The sequence below is a fragment of the Lucilia cuprina genome, chromosome 4 (assembly GCF_022045245.1).
Source record: "Lucilia cuprina isolate Lc7/37 chromosome 4, ASM2204524v1, whole genome shotgun sequence".
In the NCBI taxonomy this organism is placed as follows: domain Eukaryota; kingdom Metazoa; phylum Arthropoda; class Insecta; order Diptera; family Calliphoridae; genus Lucilia; species Lucilia cuprina.
The window spans coordinates 10,934,292-10,959,088 of record NC_060952.1 but is presented as its reverse complement, the minus strand read 5'-3'; the positions used below and the strand labels follow the sequence as shown (position 1 = coordinate 10,959,088).

Here is a 24,797-nt window from a genome sequence, read left to right as displayed (position 1 = left end):
TTTAGATTTACCGAAAGATATAATGTCAAGCTCAGGATGTTGGCTACTTCCACCAAGTATTATATTTTCTATAACTTACCAAAAACGGATGTTTTTTTGTTAACATTCTTGGGAAATTTAAAAGAAATTAAATACTAAGAATGTACATAAAAATATTCTTAAAATATAACAATAATATTTTTTTAGATTATTTTTAATTTTTAGGTAATTTTAAATACTCAGCCTAATCACACATAAATATTTTTTATTAAATATTATCAGTGACAGTGATGCTATTAAAGTTGACAATTTAGATTGACGTCAGCATCTTTGTGAAAACATAAAATTAAAAACTCAAAACAATTCAGAAAGATTAATCATTCTAATATCTGTTTAGGTTCTAAGGCGCATTGACTTAAATATTTCTTGAACTTTCATTAAGTTCAAATGTTTAACTTAGCTGAACTTAAATTAAAAATAAAAACATAAATTCTCATTACTTATATATTATTCTCTTTTTACGTTTATTTGCGTATAATTTATTTGAAAAAAAAAAAACAAAATGTTTAACCATAATAAATCAATTTCAAAATATTAATTGAATAAAAAATTTCATCATAGTAATTGCATGAATTATAACCAATATTTTTCGCTTGCCTAAATCTTTTATGGGCGTATTTTAAAATTTATTTGTAAATATGTGTGTAGTTTGTCTTTTACTAACCATATTTAATTTTTTCAAATTGTGTACACATGCAGCAGATACTTCAATATCTACAAAATGTACCTCAAAATAATTTGTTTCTGGTTTTATATAGTTGAACTTTTAGTTTTGTCAGTATATTTTTGTTAATAAAACAAAAATATAAAAAAATAAAAACACAAACATATTTACTTTTTTTTCATTTTTTGTGGTATTATATACCAACCTACACCTCTAGCATAATAGTGATAATACTATAGGCAACTACATAACATTCAAATTTTTGGACAAAAAAAAATATATTTTTTGAAGAAAATCGAAAAAAAGAAAGAATAAAAACAACTAATTAAGTTAAAAACCAAAAAAGAAAACTTACAAAAGAATTTTGTTTTGAAAAATATTTTTTTACAAATTTTTTAAACAAAAAATTGCTAATAAAGTGTTTATACTTCTACGAAAGGAAAAAGAATAATAAAACAACAATTTTGTTGACAAAAATATTACCAAATTTAAAATATAATAATATATTAAGTTATAAAATTTTACAACTACAAAAAATCAAGCTTAACAATATAGAGAAAATATGTGTGTGTTATGTTATATACACCTATAAATAATTAAGTGCGCAGTTTATATCAACTCCATATATTTGTTTTGGATTTCACTGACTTTTAATTTATTGAACTTGTTGTTAATAAAAATTTACTTAAAAAAAAAAATAAAAACATTATGTACGTGTAAGTTTCTCTCGAAAGAAACCTTTTGACAAAATTTAAAAACATAATATATAGAGAGCGTGAGCAAGCGATAACGATATCAAAATGAAAACAAAAGTAAATACATATTTTATCATTTACAATTTTTTTAATATTTGCTATTTTTAATTATTTAAATTAACCTTTAAATGACCTAAAAATTTGTTGTTGCATTCCAGAACAAGTTTTTTTTCATAAAACTGAGAGCAACAGCGGTTACGTTATTGTAAATATACTTTGTTTTACAGTTTTAGGGTTAATATTTTTGTAAACAATTCAGTTAAAATATATCCATTATTTCGCATAGCCCCCAAACAAACATTGCTAAAGTAAATCTTTTATTCCAAGAAAATTCGTTTCTATGGGAGTAAATTATTCAGTGAAAATTGAAATTTTGATTTTTGGTCCGATCCATTTTAAAATGGACAAATCAAATAGGTTTCCCAAAGAAAAGAAATAAATAAACACAAAAAATTAATTAAATTTCAAAATCTGATAATAAATCTGTTTCTTTATTATTTACTTTTCTAAATGTAAGTTTAAAAAACTGTTTGCACTATGCGAGTGATTTTTACACTGGGTACACACATATATTCATTTCATTGATCCCTTTCTATTAATTGGGAAGAGAAAGCTGTTAGCGTATTAGCACACTTCGATACAATTACTCTAAATTCCTATACCAGAACTATGTCGCACGTGGTCTATCTTTTGAATATCAGCCTCGAATAGATCCATTAAGGGCGGGTTTCTTACTACTCAGTTAAACTGGGCTTAACATTCTGTTAGATTAAACAAATTGAGGAAGACTTTAACCGATGATTGTGTTTTTCAGTTATGGATTTAAGTTCAGTTAACTTTGTTAGTATTGCCAAGTTTTCACTCAAAAACATAAACAAAGAACAACTGTTTTTTTTAGAAATAATACTTTTGTAAAATAAAAAAATTTGAAAAATGTTAAATAAACATTTAAAACAGTAATAAATAAAACAAAATAATTCAGAAAATTGCAATTTACTTAAAATATTAAGTTTTTGTTCTTACGAAATTTTCTTTATCTGAAAAACTCACCCTAAATCATGCAGAAAAATAATATAAGCAATGACAGAGGAAGTGGGTAAATATATTTTCCTAGTTAATATCATTATAGTTTGTGTCTTACAGAAGTCATTATGCGATAATATCAGTCTTTTTGCATGGAGCTAAAGAAGGGCTTGTGATTTTTGTGAGTTATACAAAGGTCGTCTACAGATTATCACGAATAGAGTGTTTATAATTTGACTTATTTTTTTCCAATATAGAAATGAGTTTTTTGAACTTGACACATAATTTTATTGCTGAGTGTATTGTGTACATATGTATCTTGTTTTATCTTATTCTTATTGACATTTGAATTCGTTCTCTTTTCAATATACATAGAAGAAATTATTAAAATAATAAATAACTACTAAGTTTACAACTACTGTTCAGACATCGGAATTAATTTTTACATCCGATAAATGTTTGCTTAACTAAACTAGTTTTCGGTTATAATAACAAATGTAATATTTTTTTTTTTCAAACCCCACTTTTATTCGTTCTATAAATATAAACAAACAGTTGGATTCTAGAACAAATCCATTATCGTTATGATTTATCGGATATATTTATAGCTACATATGTATTTTTACATATTGTATTGTTTTATTTATGCGGAACTTTTTACTTAATTTTACATTACAAATCTTTAAGATTCTAGAAATTAATTTCAGATTATTTAAAAATATTTAAACGTTATATTATGGTCTCATTATTAATTCCATTATAATCATTTAATTTCTCATATATTTGTTATTTTTCCATTTATTGATTGATTATATTTTAATCATTTTTTATAAATGATTAATTTGAAAATCTATTGATAACATAATCTACTCATTCTATTTTAATTAAAACACAATAAATACATATATTGAGTGGTTATCAGTTGACCTTTTTTATCAGTTGATTAATTTACTCAACTGATAAAGAGTAATTGAAAAATCTGGATTGAATAACGTGTGTTCAAGCATGTGCTGCTAATATTTGTTTATATAAAATAAATAAGAATACATATTTGCAATCTTTTTGAACTATTGAAACCAGCTTTTTCAAAACTGGTGTAGTATCAATGTACAAATGGAGTAAGAAAATTGGTTCTTTAAAGGCTGATTTTTATAAGTAATTAAGATTAACAATAATATTTCCCAGAACGTGTTCTAAAAGTTCTGATTAAAAATTAGAAATGGTTTTGCTTGTACCACTTCGAGAATTTTTTTAATTTAGAACAAATTGTAAAAATTTTCCTATATTTTTTATATTTTTATTATCTTTGTTTTTACAATATATTAATTGTTTTTCGTTTTTGTTTAAATTTTGTGTAAAATAAAAGCACAATTTGTCATAATTCATTATTTTTTTAATCATTTTTTTTTGAGTTTTCAAAATCATTTAATAAACAAATATTTAATTGCAAAGTAACTTGTTCATATTATAAAGTATATATCTGATTGTGTTGCCCACAAAATCAAAATTTGATACCTCCCATTGAGTTCCCCTTTAGTGGGTTAAACCCTACTTCACGCCACCAAATCCCAAGACAACATTCATCCACTTGTCTTTTGTTGTAATAACAACTCTCACTGATTTTGTGTTTTTTTTCTTTCTTAATCGTCTTAAATTATTTGTCTCTTAGCATATTTAAATAAATACACTTAAAATAAGAAATAATATAATAAAGAAAAAGAAAAACAATTTTCATGATAAACGTCTCAGCGTTCAATGCACTTACTATTATTTTCTTGTTTTTTTCTCCTATGATTTTTCTACATATTCTACATACTTACATACGTATGTAATAGACATGTGTTCAGTAACTGTGACTGAATATACATACATACATACATACATACATACATACATACATACATACATACATACTTACATACATACATACATATGTACATATTAAGTTTGTCATACTGAAAATATTGGACAAATAATGCAATCGTAAATACTTGCATTTTATATATGTAAATAAATATGTACATAAGCCAGGTATAGGAAATTCAGTACTATTGTACCATTCAGTAAATCTGTAGTAAATGAGCGATATATGCTGTGTTTTACTATGTATACACAGTTGTCAGATCTTACAATGTTGTCAGAAAAAATTTATGTCTAAAACACATTTTTACCAATGTTGTAAGACAACAATTGTAAGTTGTCACGATTATAAGATGTTTTCTAAACATTTTTCAGCCCCATTGTAAGATCTAACAAACGTGAATTTTTTATGAAATCTACTGAAAAGTTTTAACCCAGATTGCATTTTTTATTATGATTTGATGAAATTCTTTTGGATCAAGGATTATCTCTATTACCTCTATTGGTTGAAATCGGTCCGATTTTCCGCATAACCACTATTCAAACGTACCTCTCGAATAGGACTTTATGGTTCGGTGTACATTTTACCTTAGCCCCCATACAAACTCTCCTTCAGAAAACGACTTAAACATTTAAACAGGAATAGCAAGATTAAAATCTACATAGTTTTTAATCCTTTTGAAATATAATCTCTAGTCTCTGCGTTTTGATTCTTTTTTTCAAATTTTGTTAATTTTTTATACAAATAACTCGAATTTTGAAATATGCCAGTTTTGTAGTTAATGCGCTATATGTATTAAGTACATATATTTTTATATTATTAGAAACTTTCTTAAGAAGTCCAAAACTTAGTAGATGATCTGATGAACTTCTATATAAACTAGTTAAAGGACTGGTCATAAGGCTTTTTAAACGACTTGCCAAGAGACTAGTCGGCTATTCATTTAAGTCCATAGAATAATCAATTAAGGGCGGGATTCTTACTACTCCGTTAAACTAGGCTTAACTTGCTGTTAGATTAAATTCAAAACGATAATTGTGTTTTTCAGTTTTCGATTTAAGTTCAGTTAGCTTTGTTAGTACTGACAACTTTTCACTCAAAAACATAAACAATCAACAGCTATTTTTTGCAAATAATACTTTTGTAAAATGAAAAATTTTGGAAAAATGTTAAATAAACATTAAAAACAATAATAAATAATTCAAAACAAATCAAAAAAATGCAAATTTACTTAAAATATTAAGTTTTTGTTCTTCCGAAATTATTGTTTTATTGTTTTTGTTAATCGTGTTTTCTCACTTATAACTTAAGTTTAATTGGCCAATAACACTCAGTTAAACTAAGATAATAAGTAACGTTACTGTTTACTGAAAAACACAAAACACATATTAAACCAGGTTTAACCAAAGAATGAAGATTATCTTTATTAGAAAAACCCGCCATAAGTTGATAATTTACAGGTACATAGCAAGTCATTAGAATTGTATAAAGACTAATCAAGTTTTGCCCTCTAGGTACTCAATAAACTAATCAATTAACATATCAATAGACTAGTCACTAATGCATAGGTTAGAAGATATAAGAAGATATAAGACTTGTTTATAGAGTGTTTAAAAGACAAATGCATAGAAGAGTAGTTCATTGATAGATAAGTTAATAGGCTTATATATAGGCAAAAAAATCGAAAAGTAAATTCTAACTTTTAAAATTTTAATTTTCCATGCCTGATATAAACTATAACGTCGCCACCTACTCAATTGTCTCGAGTATTTACACAAATGTGTGAACTTACACATAGTATGTACATTTAAATAGTGTATGTGTGTATAGTTGCAGTATATAAATGAATGTATTCATTAAATTCGATTAAATTTTTAACAAAATATTTTTCACTGTAGACAAAAAGAATACTTTATTTTTACCGAAAAAGTTTTAAAGACTTTTAAAAATAGTTAGTTTTGATATCTTTTCATAATTATAGCTATAAGTTGATTAGTTCTAGAACGGGTGTAAAAAAATTTTTACAACTTTAAAACACTCTTTGATATAGATTCTCTTAATGCGAATAGTAATTTACTTTGTATGCGTAGGACTAATGTAAATATAAATAAATTTGTTTTTATCTCTTAAATAATTGTTTTTTATTTATTTTCATATATTAAGGTGATAATAGAATTAACAAATAACATTTTCATATAATTTGTCTGTTACTTGTCCGTTGTCTAACTAAACTGCCATTTAGTCCATCCATATACATTTTGTTTGTTTTTCTAAATTTTCTAGCATTAAATTTCAAAATATTTAAAAAACCAACTACAACTATTTTATATATGTACATACATATGTATGTATATTTTACATTGCATTCCACTTTCAATTTGTAGTTGGTTTAAAGTTTATTTTCAATTGTTTTGTCATATATTTTTCTGAAAAACCAATCAATGGTATTTCTATTTATTATTGATTTATTAAAACAAGTTTAACCAAGTCTTCGTCCTTCTCTTGTAGAGTACTATATTTTATAAAAATGTATTTTTTTTGTAAATAATTACATACCATTCAGTAGTATCGTACATTAATCCCTGACCTTAATTAAAATAAATAAACAATTGTAGAGAGAATAAGAGAAATTGTTGTTGAAAAACACATTTGTTTATAATTTGTGATTAATTTATTTTTTAAAAGAAAACTTAAAAAAAAATTATTTATTTTTCAAATTGACTTGGCAGGTGGTATATATTTTATCTAACATTCATGTTGATTTTTGTTCTTTATTTGGAATTTAATTTTAATATAATTTAACTGTTATTGGTTGTTTCAGGAAAGAGTCAGTTCTTCTTCTCTTTCCATGCCAATTTAACTGTAACTATTTGTTTGAGAAAGAGTCGATTATGGAACTTTATAGACAAATGTCAACTTTTAAACATATTTTGCTATAGTTTTTTGTCCACTGCCCTCTTTACAACTTGCGGAACTAAAACGTTTGCATAATTATCTTAAATAGATTGTCCCCCGATTTGTATTATAACTATTTACATCTTATTTTGTTAACAATGACTACCGCTATATCCGTAGTATAGTACATACTATTTAAATACAAAGACATTTTTAAACTGTCCCTGGCTTTGTTTTGTGAATGAAAAAAGAAAAACATTTTCTTTGTCTTTGAAAATTTTCTTTATTCATTTTACAATCTCTTTATATTTTATATTGATAATTTTATTATGAAAAATTATTTCATATAAAATTTTTTTGCAGCTATCAGTTTAAAAGTAAATAGTGTTGAAATAACAGGTTTACCTTAAAATAAAAAAAAAAATAAAATATTCAAACTAATAAATGTGTAATTCAAATGTGTAGTACATGTTTTTATGTAAGTCGATTTAAAAAGTCATAAGATTTGAAATCCATTTTTAAAGGCTTACTTAGGTCTTTTAAATATATATTTTTAATTTTAAACGATTTAAAAAACGAGTTTATTATAGGGAATTAAAATATATAAATTCATTCTATAAATAATGTTGTTGTTAAACAAGTTTAGCTTAAGTAAATATTCAAATATCATTAAGATGAAATGTAATTTAGATAAATTAGATAAATTCTATATAAAATCTCGTTAAAAAGTTTTAATTTATCTTTATAACGTCTTTTTTAATTAATAATTGTATATTGTTTAAATTTTTCTAATTGTTTAATTGTTTATATATTTTTAATATAACATGTAACATAATTAGCATAAACGCTTCCTAACTCGTTTCCTAAATTTTAATTACTTCAAAAAGACACCTTTGACTTTACTTACAATATTTTTTCCTATTTCTATTCGTAACTGCATACTTAAATGTAAATTGAAAACGTGCGACTTACTTATTTACACTTGTAAAATGTAACGAGTGCTTATATCACGATTTTGTTATTTTATTTTTATTTGCTTTTTGATAACATTTCATACATATAGAATTATTCAGTTAATTAATCTATATATAGTCACAGCAATTATACAATGTATATTGATAATAAAACATTTGTAAATTGTTTTATTAATGTACTTACTAAAATTCTGCTACTAACCATTACACAATGCTACAGAGAAAAAAATCGAAATTAATATGCATATGTTATGTGTCGAATAGTAGGAAAAGTAATTGGTTCTTAAGTAACTCTAAAAATATTGCCAAATCATTCCCCATTTACTTGGCAAATGTATTTAATTCATTTTAATCAGATATTACAATAGAAAATTCATTGTCTGTTATTCGCTATAATTCAGAAAATATAACATTAGATGATCTAGGAATATTCGCCTGTTCGTCTGCCAGAGAACAGAACCTAAAAAGATATTATAAGTTGGAGAACATTCTACAATTCAGGCATTTGGGGTAATGATTACACAAAGTAATTCATTACAACGTCAATTACAATTTCTTTTTGAAAATTATAATTACTTGTAATTAAATTAAACAATTACAATTACTTATACTAATAAAATTGCAAAACTTTAATAAAAATAACAAGTAATTATAATTTGAAAAACTTATATTACAATTACAAATAATTTTAATTGGCAGAATTTCAATTACAATTTAAAGTAATTGTAATTGCTAAAGCTTCAATTACTTCAAATATAATTGTGATTGAAGATGTATTAGTAATGTTTTAAATTTATTTGCCAACAAAATAGCGTGTTCATTATTATCCCCTGTAAGTCACTTTAGACGATCTATAAATGTCCGCCCATCCATCTCCGAGAGGACTGGACCTAGGGAAATGTAAACTTTTCAAAATATTCTCTATTGTTAAGGTATGTTTGGTATTAATAATTAGCAACTTTTTAAAATTTTGGTAATGATAGACTAATAAATAAATATAGAAAAAACTGTTTAGTCGGTTTTAAGTCCGGGGAAAGAACAACTGATAAGTATTTATTTTGTAAATCACATCGAACATTAGTAACTACTAATCACCCAAAAATAAGTCCTTCAACTTTGCTTCAATACTATCCTAGCAAAAATCAAACGATGTACTTCCAAAAGAATAACTTAACTTCCAAAAGAATAAGAATAATAATAAATGGTGATAACACCATTTCAAAGGTAGCACTAAGTGAATTTGTTTACCTTCTGTGGAAGTGATATTTATTGACTTTCAAAGAATCGAAAAGTATTCAATTGTGTTTAAACTTGAAGGTCTTTTGTTCTGATTTTTTTCAATTAAACTCATTTTATTTTGGAGTTGATTGATACTTTATTTATTTCTGTTAATATTATTAGAGTGAAATTAGTTGTATTCTATAATACCATAACTTCCAAAAAAGAAGAAATTACCTCTTGAGAATGACTTCAGTTGTAGTTAATTTGGAATCAAATAAAAATAGCATCACTCCTACGACAAGCCTGAGTTAAAATCATCACTCTTCTTCAGTACTTCCATTAAGTAAATTCTACTTCTTTTTCGCTTCTTTGGAAGTTCTTTTTTTTGGTGGGGTACTTGCCTGCTTACTAGGCAAGTAAAATTTTTCTTGGGAATTTAAAAAAATCAATTTGAATTTAACCCTTTTAAGAAATGAAAGCAATAGAGAACTATTCTTTTAAAAGTCTAAAGTATACGTTTATATTTATTTACATATGTATGTATAATACCACAGTTTTAAAATTCCAAAAAAATATCTATCACTATCTTTCGTTAAGAAAATTTTTTATAGAAAAAATTATTGAAATTATATTGCGTTGTTAATTAAAAACTAAAAGGTTTTGATTAAAAATGGCGCCATTATAAAATAACTGAAAAGTATTGCAAAAAAAAAAAATTAAACAAAAAATTTAAATGTTTTTATTTCAATGCAAATGCAAAAAAGTAACACAAAAACATGTATCAATAAAATATTTGAGATTAGTTCCCACAGAAAGGGGTGAGGTAAATGTTCTAATTGATATATTATGGTGAGTCAATTGCAATCGAATTTAAATTATTTATAATATAATTGCGAATGTGCAATAATATTAATATCTCGTGCAAAAAAAATATATAAAATGCATGGCATGAAGGTTAAATGAAATCATTTTTTTTTTTCGATTTTATTTTTAGCTGTTGTTTACAAAATTTCAATTACATTCTTAATAAATTTCAATAGAAAATGAAAATTTTTGATCTATTTTTAATGTAAACAACTTTTTTTAAATATAAAACGCATTTAGTGTTACTATTTTTATTTCAACTACTTTATATAATTTAATCTTTTTAATTATGATGGGGTTGTTAATTATATTTGCTTTTTTTAAGTGTGAGGATTTGTTTGTATTTTTTATTATTAATATTTTTATTAGCTAGCAGATAAAAGATATTTTCAGCTACTGAAAGAATAGATAGTGGAGAAATTATTATCGCTAAGTACTGCCTTAAAAATGAAGTACTATATTATATAGAGGATAAGTAACATACAAAGAACTAGTTTCGCAACTAGTTCTAAGGGGGTAGAGATCAATTCAATCTGTTTCTGCAAATTTAAGCTAAATGTTAAAAAATTGAAAAGCTCTTTATTAAAAAAAAACGTTACTAATTCATATTTAAAATATCGTTTGTAATTAAAATAACTAACAATTTTATTGCACGTAGTGGACTTCAGCAGCTGTATACATATTTAATTTTCTAAATTAGAAATATCAACAATAAAATGAGATGAGTAAGAATTTGTATTAATTTTTTTCTTTTGAACTGTAACACATTTTAAATTATATTTATTTCTGAAGTTTTTTAAACAAATATTGTTATGCCAAAAAAACTGTGTATTTTTAAATATGTATACATATTTAATTAACACAATTGGGTTAAATTATTGGATAAACGTGTCCATTATAATTGGGGTATCTTTTTCTATGAACAAATTTTGAAATATTGGTTAATATTTGAAATCCATTTAAAAAAGTTACTTTTAGAAATACACAATAACTAGAATATAAATCGTTTCTAGTTCTAACATTTACGTACATGTGTATATGAGGTCAACTATTATTTGGCGTACCATTCGTATTTTTTTAGATTTTTTATATGGTTTCATAGGCTAGTAATAAATTTTAGTTCCATATCAGATTTCATAGGATTATAAGAGGTTTTAGTTCTAATATGAAGTCGAGCTTTTTCTTGTTTCAACAAACTATTTTTATTTCAATAAGAATACAATCGACGCCAATGTTAGAATGTTCAAATGTCTGCCGCGGAACAGTCACTATCAAACGTATAACTCGCCAAAATAAACAAAATTTTTTTATTGGACCGAAATTTATCTGTCCACCGAAATTGCCGTCAAGAGATCTTTCAAATTAAATTGTATAAATTGCAAACGATATTTTTAATTAATAAAATATTATTTTTTAAAATTGTGAAGTAAATTTTCTAATATAGCAAGTCGATATTAGACTTTTTCTCAACTTGATATTCAAGCAAAAACTTTCATCAAACTAACAAGTCAAAATACAATTCAAACTACTTTTCACTATTTATTCATTGATATTTAACACAAATAAGTACTTAAATAATGCATTACAAAGAAGTAGTACTATATAACTACAATAAATTAAAAACATATGTATTTCAACTACTTTTCACTACTTATTCATTAGCATTTTAACTTATTATTTAAACACGGAGTTTACAAATAAGTACTTACGTATATAAAGCATTCTAAACGTACTCGTACCCACGACATTTGGATCTATAACAAGACTCTAAAAAGTACATATGTATATGATTATATGTAAGTCATTATTAGACTACTTAAATGTAATAGTGCAGTGCAATTTAAGATCTATTTGTTTTTTATTAAACTGATTGCTTTCGATACTACTATTTGAAACAAAAATATGCAATTTGATTGACCTCAACTAACCCGTTTATTAAAAATAACAACTATTTAAAAACAATATTTTAATAAGACTAGTAAATATGTACATCTTTTAATAAGAATAATATGAAAAATAAATAATAATAATTTCCTATTTAGCAATCTTATGTTTGTTTCTATTCTCAAGGGTTTATTTTATTCCAGATAAATTTCTAACCCGTTTAATGTTTATTTATTTTCTGTTGTTTTTTTGTACGAAACTCAAATGTTTATGTATTTTCATGTTTATTTGCTTATTTTTATATTTAATTGTTAAACAAACATATAAAATGTAAATAGAAACCAAAAACAAAACAACAAATTGTATAATCACTAATTCTAATCTTGGTTACAGATGTAACAACTAACTGTCAGACAACCTATTCGTACTTGTAGACAGGTAGAATTAATTTCAATGTGTGTGGATGTATCTTTTGGAATACGTATTGCTTGACTACGTGACAATTTGTATAATAATCTCATTTTTGATTTAATATAAAAAACACAATATTCATACTTGTTCTGGTTCTCGGACATTAAGTATAAGAAACTAGAATGTGAACACACAAATATGATCACGTTTTCCAACCAAACGACAGACAGAGAAAAATAAAACTGGCCATTTGAAAAAAATTCACAATAATTGTTCTTTCAATAATTAAGTTTATGATGAGCGACCCTTATATAAAAATAAATGGTTTTTATGTTGTTTTGTAATTGTTTCGCAACGTTTTATTATTGTAGTTGCTTGTTTTACATTTACTTAATGAAAAATTGTAAACAATTAACTAATTTGGGAATATTTGCAATTTAAAACAAACCGCCTGTAATCAATACACAGGAATCTGGATGGGAAGCCTAAGCTTTTAGAAATTTACATCGTTTCAAAGTGATTTACATCGTTTCAAAGTTTATCACTTTAATCTAGATAAGTAAGATCTCCTCACTACTTTTAAGTCTGTGAAATACATTGAAAAACAATATAAAAATAATATCAAAATTATATTTTCTACTTTTAAGATTTGGAAATTTCGGTGTATACCTCCTAGTTTGTCATAAGGTAGTGAGAGTTATGCATGTTATAACTTCTCAAATCTGGTCACCTTTTTTACATTATAAAATCAAACTTTAATGCTAAATAAACAAATATGTATATGCTGTTAAAATCTAATAAATTTTATTTATTGATTTGTTTTATGTTTATAATTTTAGTATCTTTTAATTTTTTTTTTGTATTTTTCGTTAGCGCCTGTTGACACTTTTTTAGTTCAGGGTCATTCTAAGAATGTTTTAAAGTTTATATGAAAAGAATTTTTGTTTGTTTTTTTTTGTTGATACATACTTGTATTGAATTTTCACAAACAAAACAAAGCAGTAATTTGATAAGATTGCAGATGATTATTAGAACCCAAATAACTAACTTATCGTAGGAGGTCATTATACATTAATATCTATAATTTGTTTTAAGATTTAAAATTGCGAGGAACATGTGGCACGTATTTTTTTAACTGCAATTTACAAAGGGGTTGTTAGAGCCTTTTCCACGTTTTGGATTCTGGTTTTCGTTCTAATGATAATGTAGGTACAAATAATTTCAATAATTTCAATTGCAATACAATTATATATTTTTTTCTAAGGCTCATTAATTACTATAACTTAGCAATAACTAAAGGTAGGTTTTTATAATGCCGATAGTTTGTTTTTTGTTATTAAATGTACACGGAAAGATAAGTGGGTGTATAGATCACAATATGCTTTATTGATAACAATATACAAAAGTACAAATTAAATATCTTGATACGAGTTATTTGCATTATAAGATCCTACTTTAGTTATTACTAATTTGTAATAGTGTTCCTAAGAATGTTTTTTACACATCATGAGATTTTATCACGAGTTTACTCAAAGATTAGTAAAACTTGATGCCATATTTCGAATGGTTCGATTTAAAATAAGTTAGTTAGTTGTTGGTAGTTAGTTAGCGGAAGTACCTAAGTACCTTGCTAATCACTCTTCGGCCATGTGTAAAAAACATTTCTTATTGCTTTAAATTTTAAAATCTGAACAGTTAAATCTTGAGTTTATAAATTTTTGGCTACTTAAGTTTAAAAGTTTGGTTTATCTAAAATACTCCAAAAACTCAAAAAAAAAAAAAAAAAAAAAAAAAATCGAGCATACTTTTTTGGCCAAGAATGTTCAATTTATAACAAGTTATAAAAAGTTAAATGTGTTTCAAACTGACAATAGGTATTGAAATAGAAAAATTTCAACTAAAGAAGCGTTAAGTTGTAAACCATAATAGAGTCAGTAATTTTCTATTCTTGAAAAAGTATTTGCAGGAATATAAAGTGAATGATATTACCGGAAAAAACACATTAATTTTTTAAAGATTGTTTGCATATGTATTTAATTATAAAAATGTGTGTGAATAATTTCAATAGAAATCTCAATATTTGGCGAAAATGTTTGCTTGAAGGTCAAATGTTTCTAGGAAATTTCTTTGTGCTGCAAAATTGAATCACGTTTATTTGTTTTTAAATTTATTTAACTAATTTCATAGATTTCAATTTTCTTAAATTTTCCAAATTATTCTTAATTGCCATTTAAACAAATACATAGTGATTTAAGGTCTATTTTTGATTGTCTTAAGTGGTTACATTACTTATCTACGTCACTGTATAAAGTAGTCTATTGTAAAATTGAAAACATCAATTAACATAAATACTGTATAAAAGAGAAGAAACTATATGTGTATGTATGTTCACTCTCATTTAATAAACATAAATGAAAAACAGGAGGTAATTGAGTCTCTACTACACACTCAATTTAAAACTGCGTCTGTGCGTATCAAAATAATGCGGATTAATTTTTATTACCAGATAGTCGTTTTTAGTTGGTGGTGTTGTTGAGACTCCCTTAAATGTAATTTTCCAACTTGGCCTACGTGAGTTTTAGCATGTTGATTTTTGTTGGTTTGTTGCTTTTCCCACCCATATGCTCTGACTGCTTCGTTTCATTTGTTATTGTTTTGGAAAATATTTTATGTATTACATTTGTAATGTGTATTGTAATGTGTGTGTTTGTGTGTCGACAAAAAGAAGAAGAAGAAGATGGAGTGTTATTGGAAACTACGTAATTCATTTGGTTACATACTAAACATAAACTGGTTGCTCTGCAGTAAAGTACTTTGTTTTTCATATTTTGTTTTGATTATGATATTTGTTTTGAATAGATTTTATCAATATGGTTGAAGAAAACAACAGAAAAAAGAAATGAAAACATGTACTAGGAGTGTGTCTGGTAGTTTGTAAAAGAATAGAGTAAATGTTGGTGCAGTTGTACTCAAATGTATCCCCCACCCCTTTAGAAGACACCCATTGGAAGGAAATACATATTTTTATTTTGAATACACAGACAAAAACAAAAAACCTGAAAAACAACATTGCGTGAGGCCGTGTTTTGTTTTTTTTTCTTAGTACGTTTGATTGTTTTCTTTCTTTATTTGGGAGAGTACTTGTGAATGCATTTTTTAATAAACACAGATACATTTGTATTTATATGTATGTGCTTGTGTTTTTTATATAAAAAGTATGATAAACTCGGCCATTTTGGTAGTTGTGTTATCAGTTTTATATATTTTTTATTTAAATATTAAATAAAATATTATTTTTTTATTTGTTGATTTTGCTGTTTTTTTACTCTCTGTTTTGTTTTTATTTTTCTACTGTATTGTGTGATGATTTCATGGTATTCATACAGGAGTAATACAAATTTTGCGTTTTTTTATCATCTCAATAAATATTTGCATTCCATAAAACTATTTAATTAAGTTTTTGGTACATATACAGAAAGGATGTATACTCCTTCAGTTCCAAAGGTTTCTTACATATTGCAGTCGTCAAAGTGAGAGAGAAAAGTGAGAGCAAGAGTAATAGTCATTTTACTGTCTCTAAGTAATCTGGAGAGTAGACAGCTAAAGTCATTTATCCAAAAGGTCTTATTACCATGTATTGGCTCCTTTGGACTAGCTTTCTGACTGCCTTTTTGTTATCCATGAAGTGACAATTGATTTCTTCTTAGTACGTGTAACAACTAGCTGGTCGACTGGGTAGTCGGTGGCTAGGTTTAATCCTAAGAGGCAGATTAAATAGTTAGTTCGGGACTGAGTTATTAAAAACTGGGAAATGTAAAGCCCTATTACATTGCCATAATAAATTAGAATTGTTTGTGTTAAGTCCAATTTAAAATCTAATTAGAACTAGAAAGTAGAAATTTCACTATAAGTCAAATTAATAAAAGCTTCCAAATTTCGTTAATATAATTTTTCAAACTATTTACTAGGATTTTTATTTCGATAAATTATTTGGTATTAAAAATGTAGAATACAGTATGAAAATTTGTGAATTTTTCAAACTATTTACTAGAGTTTTTATTTCGATAAATTATTTGGTATAAAAATGTAGAATACAGTATGAAAATTTGTGAAAAAGGTTTCGCGATGTAAGAAGTCCAGGTAGTCATATTGCAACTTAGCGTTTTTCAATTTTTTTTTTTGTAAAATTTGACAACACTAGTTAGTGGTTCCCTTAATATTTACATGTGTATGTATTGAGTATGTTTTTATTTTTATTTTGTTTTGGTTTTATGTTTTTATTTTCGTTTTTGTTGTTTTTTAACATTGATGTCTACCACTACAATTGCTGCTACACAGACACTTGGTAATGCTCACGTACCACATATCTCTAGATGCTAAACCGGCAACGTAAAAAGTTGTTTTCATCAACTGCGCGAAACCAAATGAAATCAGAATATCTTGAACAGTTGAACAAGACACTCGTCAATTTCTTTAAAACAGAAAACAAGCAATTTCAAAAAAAAGTTTTAAAAATATTATTGAAAATATTTTATATTTAGAACTTATTGGAAAAGAAAAACAAGTTGAATACAAACATCAATATAAAAAAAGAATTTCAAAAAAAAAGTTGACTAAAAATTAGGTCACTTTTGTGTAACTTAATAAAAAAGTGAAATAAATTAATAATTTATTAAAAAAAGAAATTTTTTATTAAAAATAAAATAAAAAACTTTTACAAGAACGTTTAAAAACGATAAGATTTTAAAAACAAATAAAAACACTTAAGATAAGATTTGAAAAAAAGAATAAATAAAAAATATTAACAATAGTGTTTCTATAAATTTTTGTTTAAGTTGAAATTATAAATTTCAATTAAGTGCTTTTTATTAAAATTTATTTCGTTTGGATTTTTTGAAATAATCTACTACACTAGGTATGATATCATTTTGATTTCTTTATTATGATTTTTTATTTCTATACATATTTTTTACTTTCATTTTGTTGTAAAACTAAAAATAGATTATTTTTAATTAGTTTGTTTTATAAGTTTTCTTTTCTTATTTTCCTTAATAACATTCGATTTTTAAAGATTTTCATTAAATTGTTGTTTTCTTTCAACAGAATTTTATATATGTATATATAATAATATATTAAAATTCTATATATTCTATATGTATAATATATTATTGCGTGATTTTCCTCTTTGTCATTGTGATTTTTTGGCTTCTGGGTTGTTTTCCACGAAATATACCATTCATTTATAATATATGTAGATAAAAATGACCTTTGTTTCTTATATTGTTTTTCTTGATGAATATTTTTTATTTTGAAATATGAATACGCAAATGTTTTGTAGAAAATCGATAAATTCAGTGTTATCGTGTGACAAACACATGTTTTTTCTTTTTTCCACATCTACTCACTCCATTTTCTTAGGTGCTACTAGAGTTTGCCCTCAATAAAATCATGTATTATGCGCGTGATAGTCTTTCCCTCCACCAATTTCATAGTAATTTTCCATATTTTTTTTTTTTCATTGGAGTTGTAAAAGATGACTTCAGCATCAAGGATGAGTCTTTAATAGGTTCTAAAGAAAATTTTTTAAAAATATATATTTTTTTAATTCAGAATTTTTTTACTTTATAAACATTTTATTAATAAAATCATCAGTTTTAATAATTAATAATTTTTCTTAAAAATTATCATATGTTGAAGTTTCAAACACCTCTAGACTTCTCTATAATCTTTACAATATATTATTTTTGCTGCTTCTAAAAAGTCCAATATTAAATATTAATGGTTTTAATTTTTGTATATTGTAAAGATTGTAGAGAAGTCTAGAGGTGTTTGAAACTTCAGTATTTATCAGATTTGCCGGCAAATCGCTTAAAATTTCAACAAATGGTTAAAATAAATCTTAGTACAGTTATTCTTAACGCCTAAAATTAATCATTTATTCTATTATATATTTGCAAATTTATGCACACGTTTAACAATTTTGCGGCGTACTTCAACCTTCATACAAAATCTCTAGAATTTTGAATGAAATCCAAAAATGAAAAAAAATAAGAAAACGTTTTCTTTTTGCTTACAGTTTTTTTGACCTGTTTGTTTATAAATAAAAATAATTAATTTTAATATATGTTTTTGTTTATCATTTCCTTTTCTTCAAAATATTTATTTATTTGTAATTTCTTAATAATAAACAATATATTTTTAATTTAAACGCCTCCCCATTAGGTTATTGCCAAAAAAAACTGAATTAAATTTTACCTTTTTTGTTTTTAATTTATTTTCTAGATTTCAAAACAACAAGCTTCCAGTCCCAAAACTGGTTCCTCACCTTTGGATAAACGTGTTTTGCAACCCAAACAACCTAAACAGCAACAAACAAAAACAACAACACCAACAACACAACAGAATCAAGGAGAAAATCAACCGGCGACTTTAAATTCTACAACAAACACCAACAATACTACTACAGCTAAAAACACCAACTCTAACAACGCACAGACTCAGCCAAACAACAAAACACAAACTGCTAAAAAAGCCGAGTCAACAACCATTGGTGAGTTTTTTTTTGTAAAAGAAAAAAAAAACAACTTTTAAAGTGTGTAGCAAAGAGAGGGGAATTACTTATAAAGATTTAGGTTATGTTGAATATAATTTGAATATCTTTTTAAGACGTGGGGTTCCATGCTTATTTGTTTCTTTTTTTTTAAAGCTACAATTGATTTAAATTGCGTAGTTTAAATTAGTCATACAAAGCACATACAAATTATGCTTCTTCTTTATTATGGTCATTATTATTATTATTGTCAATAATAATACAATGGCCTTTAATATAAACCACAAGTGAAATGTCTCTCTAACCGTAGCTAGTTTATAATTTACTTTAACCTCACACTTTTTGTACACCCCCACTGCTGTTTTAGCAAGCTTCATCATTGTGGCCTTTATTTAGTAGCGAAAACTTTTCTGTTCATGCATTTTGGTTTATTGAACGCGTGTTCGTTCATTAAACACTTCTGTGGTATAATAAAGTCTATTAATATATATACTCACACTAGCTTATTTATATTATAATAATGATAATGTTGTTTTTATTTCTTTATACAAACTTTTTTTTTTTTTGAAATGGCCTGATATTTTAGTATACTCACTCATTAACTAGAAAATCTAGTATAAATTATAGAAAACAACAACTAAAAACATAAAATATAAAAAGCTGATAAGTTAAAAGGGTATTTGTTTATATAGATTAGTTATTATTATTCATATCAAAATATAAACAATATTTTCAGAATATTATCTCTAAAACAAAATGTCAAATAATGTTTAAGAAACAAAACACTCTCTCAACGCTCTTTATAATTATGATTCAAAAATTAAAATATTTTATTAATTTCTTTAAATTTTTATTAAATTTCAGTTGTTTCCAAAAGTGAAGCTAATGCTCCCGTAGTAAAGGATAAAAAGAAAGTTAATCAAAAAGTAAGTTTCTTAACATTTCCATTTAACAAAAGAAAAAATCTTCTAAAGTTTCTCTCAATTAATTTTTAACATTTCTTTGTCACTTTAGGCTAGTGATTTTAGCAACGTTGGCGATTGGCCAATGCTAATTGGTGGTAAACCCACAGGAAACGAAACAAAACGTTCTACTAAGAAACAACGTTCCAACGCTCAAAAAGAAGACATCACTTCAAGTAGTGTTGCTTCCACAACAGAACCTGTTGAAAACAACTCAACCGCAGTTGCTGCAACAAGTGAACAAAACCAACAACAGCAACAACCGCAAACATCGAAAGATAATAAAGAAGTCGATAGCGCTGCTCCATCAACTTCAGCCACAAGTACAGCTGCCATAAAAGATAAAGAGAACAATGACCCCAAATCTACCAACGGTCAGACGATCACCAATGAAGCAGCCACTACCAGTAATGGAGGAAATGGCATCAATAAGAAAATTCCCAAACACAAGTGGAGACCTTTGCAAATCGATTTGGCCAAATCTAGTCGTTCCAAATCAATTGGCCGTCCCACACGCCGAGGCATCTCATCGCAACAACGCTACCATGAACGCTCCCATCAACGGGGTGATGGTAACGGCCATGAACGTCGCTCAAATGCCCACACCAGCAGCCATGGTGAAAGTCAACGTGGCAACAAAAAGTCTGGCGGGCCTAATGAGCGCATTGATTCCTGGCGTAGCGGCAGCGGCGCCGAACGCTCAAATGACCGGGAATACGAACGGCCAGCCCGTACGCAACGGCGTTTCCGCACGTCCTACAGGGGCGGGCGTCAAGGTCGCGGCGGATTCTCAAGATCGGGACCAGGTCGTACGACAAATCGCATACCACGCCATCTGTTAGCCAATGGCGAATACGCAAATTATTTGCCGGCGGATGCCGCTGGTACAGATCAATCATTTGTCCTTATGGGTACCCATTATTATGGGCCCATGCCTGCTGCTTATATTGAAATGGATGCTCAAAGCGTCAAAGAAGCCATTAAAAAACAAGTGTAAGTATTTCTTAAACTTAAATCAATTAAATTTTAAATTGACTAATTATGTTTTTTGTTTTCTATTTTATCTCTCCTTTAGTGAATATTATTTTAGCGAAGAAAATCTTACTGGCGATTTCTTTTTACGCCGCAAAATGGACGACGAAGGTTGCATTCCAGTCACCTTAATCGCTTCGTTCCATCGTGTTCTGGCTCTGAGCACTGATGTGGCCCTTATCATTACAGCCATCAAGGAGTCGGATAAAATCGAACTTCTCGAAGGCTACAAGGTTCGCACAAAAACCAATCCCACAATTTGGCCTATTAAAGATGCTCTGGATACGACCGGAACTCAAAATGCAGCTAGAGTAGGTGGTGCCACCACTGGTAAACCCACTGAAAGTGGTGCGGCCTCTACCCCAACTGCTAAAGATGCCTCTGCAACTACAAATCAAACTAAAAATGATGATAAATCCACTGAAACTACAGACGACAACAAAACAACAGCTAGTGAAAGCCCTGCAACCACTACTGAAAGTGATGCTGCTAAATCGACTGCTGTTAAATCACCAAATACCTCGCCTATTATAACTTATGTACCCGAAGTGCCTCTGCCACCGATACTGACCTCACCCATGGCCACAAAACCACTGAGTTGTATACCACCACCACCGGTGCCACGCAATTCACATAATCTTATACCCACCATGCTGTTGCAACAAGAGAGACAAACACCTGCCCCTGCTTTAAATGCCATCAGCGCTCTCACCAAAAAGGTCGAGGCCGATCAGCAGTCAACGGGTGGAGCGGTGGCTCAATTGGCGGATCATTTGAGTGGACTGGCAGAAAGTGTGAAGACACAAGTAAAGCCGAAATCTACTTCTACACCGGAAAAGAAGTCAGCGGCCAAGGGTGATGCCAAGTCCTTGTCGGCTGGCAATGATGATGAGTCAGCAGCAACCGCAACAGCTGCCGAGACTGCCGATGGCATGTGGAAAGAGGTAAAGAGACGCTCTAAATCAAATGCTAATAAAGATATTAAATCAGCTACCAACTCAACACAAACGTCATCATCACAATTGCCACTCGATTCCTCTGCCACCCCCACTACCTCCCTCACAACCACCATATCCACTTCAAACTCCTCCAACTCTTCCATCAACACCAAATCCGCTTCCTCCAACTCCACAAAACCCACAAAAAAATCATTGCCCAACAACAACAATAAACCCACTGCCATCAATGCCACCACCTCATCAAATGCTTCCTCCAATGTCAACAAAAACAACACAACCACTACAACAACCATCAATTCCTCCTCTGCCTCCTCCAAAACAGCTGCACTCACCACCACAACCACCGGCGGCCAGCATCATGGCGAGAAAGAAGAACTAGACTTTCAATTCGATGAAGAGCTTATGGATCCTATACCTGCCTCCGGACGCGTCAACAATTTCACCGAACACTATTCCGACGATGATGAATCTGACTACGAGTTTGCCGACCGTGATATTAACAAACTGCTGATTGTTGCCCAAGTACAACGCGCCCCCAAACACGAGGGCTACGACCGTACAGCCGACTTTACATCTCGAACAAAAATCACTCAGGACTTGGAAAATGTCATTAACGATGGCTTAGCCAACTACGAAGAAGACTTGTGGGTAACTGGTAACAATTACCGCACTGTCAATGTGATTTCCCAAGAAGATTTCGAAAAACTCTCCAGTAGCCAAAAACCACACTACCAACAAAGACAACAACCGCCACCACCACCTCCACCCGCCTACGATGATGAAGACTTGAACAGCACCTTGAACTCAACCCTTAATTCGACGACCAAGTCACGCCGTGCCCGTTTCTATGCCGCTCCCAATTCACATTCAATTGATCTTCGTACGCCACGTAAACGTAAGACCCGCCATTCATCTAATCCACCCGTTGAAGCTCATGTCGGTTGGTTGCTCGACACAGTCGAACATCGACCACGTACCACTTCCATGGGTTCGTCGGCGGGTACCTCACCCAATGCCTCATCATACGGCTCGTACGGCTCTTCTGTGCCACAATCGTTGCCCGTCTTCCAGCATCCATCGCACTCTCTACTCAAGGAGAACAATTTCACGCAACAAGCATATCACAAATATCACTCGCGCTGCCTCAAGGAGCGCCGCCGTTTGGGCTATGGACAATCACAGGAAATGAACACTTTGTATCGTTTCTGGTCATTCTTCTTGCGTGAAAATTTCAACAAAACCATGTACAATGAATTCCGTGCATTGGCATTGGAAGATGCTAGCAATGGTTTCCGTTATGGTCTAGAATGTTTATTCCGTTTCTTTTCGTATGGTTTGGAGAAGAAATTCCGTCCACACATTTACGAAGACTTCCAAGAAGAAACAATTGCTGATTATGAAACTGGTAAGTTGAATCATGATTTTTTTAAGTGGTTTGATATTTATTATCTTTTTTTGCTCTTCAGGTCAACTTTATGGTTTGGAAAAATTCTGGGCCTTTTTAAAATACTACAAAAATGCTGACAAATTGGAGGTACAACCCAAATTGGCAGAATATTTGACCAAATTCAAAACCATTGAAGATTTCCGTGTAGTCGAACCAGAAATCAATGAAATGCTACAAGGTGTGGGCAGTTTAAATAGGGCACGTAATTTGCAACGTCATCGTAGTGTGTCCGAAAGTGATGGCACCAAGGTAATCATAGCGGGTAGTGGTCGTAGACCAAATACTACTATTACCAATCGCAGCGATTATGTAGGCAATAGACAACAACAGCAGCAACAACAACAGCAAAACCACTATCAACAGCACAATAACTACAACCAAAGCCATAACAATCGTAGACGTACTGGTTCCTTTGGCAGTAGCACTGTTAGAGTACGCAGCGGTTCATTGGGCAACAAACCACAAATTGCCAATCGCAATTATCATTATGGTTCACCCAATGAATTGAGACGTAGTGGTGCTGGTGGCAATGGCAGTAATACGGGTTTAAACAGAAACTATAGACAAAATCAATATCAACAACAGCAACAACAAAAATCAAAACCAACAGGAACTACTGGTCCCCAACAACAGCAACAACAACAATTAAAAGATAACAAAACATCAAACGAACAACAACAACAATCACAGCAAACTAAAAAATCAACGACAGCGTCTGTAGCGGCGGAAAATTAAGAAAAATTCATTTGTTCCTCCTCTGCTTAAATATTTTTAATACATATATATTTTTTCTATTAATAATTATATTATTTTTTTCTCTTTATTAAATAAAATTAAGTGCTATTTTTTATGCTTAGTTTATAATAATGCTAAAATATTTTTGCTCTTATTATTCCTTATTATTTTCTCTTACTACTTTTTTTTCGAATTTTTGGGTATTTTCAATTTTCAAAAGTAACTTAAATGATATGTGAGCAAAAATTATAACTGTTAATGATTGAGAAAAAAAAACGATTTTTTATTTTATCTCTTTCTTTGTCTGATAAATAAATAAGAAAACATTTATTGCTTTAAAAGAATATAAAATTTTTAAAATTACATTCAAATGAAACTAAACGAATATTTTAAACGAACGAAATACTAGTTTTCTTTTTTATATATATATAAATATTTAGAGTAAATTACCTCTACACTTTTTATTGAATATATGTGTATATTTTCTTTGCTTTTAAAATATCCCTTTTTTTGTTTTCTCT

The 24,797-nt window shown here is 28.2% G+C and overlaps 1 protein-coding gene across 4 annotated transcripts in view; it reads left to right on the top strand.

Moving 5' to 3' along the window:
• Positions 1-24,542, top strand: part of LOC111689588 (la-related protein 1) — a 33,345-nt gene extending 8,803 nt beyond the window's left edge. For 2 of the 4 annotated variants that reach the window (XM_023452059.2, XM_023452067.2), the window contains exons 3-7: positions 18,874-19,141; positions 20,006-20,067; positions 20,156-21,096; positions 21,179-23,499; positions 23,561-24,542. In XM_023452059.2, coding sequence (XP_023307827.2) covers positions 18,874-19,141; positions 20,006-20,067; positions 20,156-21,096; positions 21,179-23,499; positions 23,561-24,276 — 4,308 coding nt within the window. In that variant the 3' untranslated portion in view covers positions 24,277-24,542. Of the gene's footprint in view, positions 1-1,488; positions 1,516-7,572; positions 7,716-18,873; positions 19,142-20,005; positions 20,068-20,155; positions 21,097-21,178; positions 23,500-23,560 lie in introns of those variants that run through there. The other 2 variants (XM_046950659.1, XM_023452073.2) reach the window with 2 other exon arrangements.
• Positions 24,543-24,797: the final 255 nt, after the last annotated feature.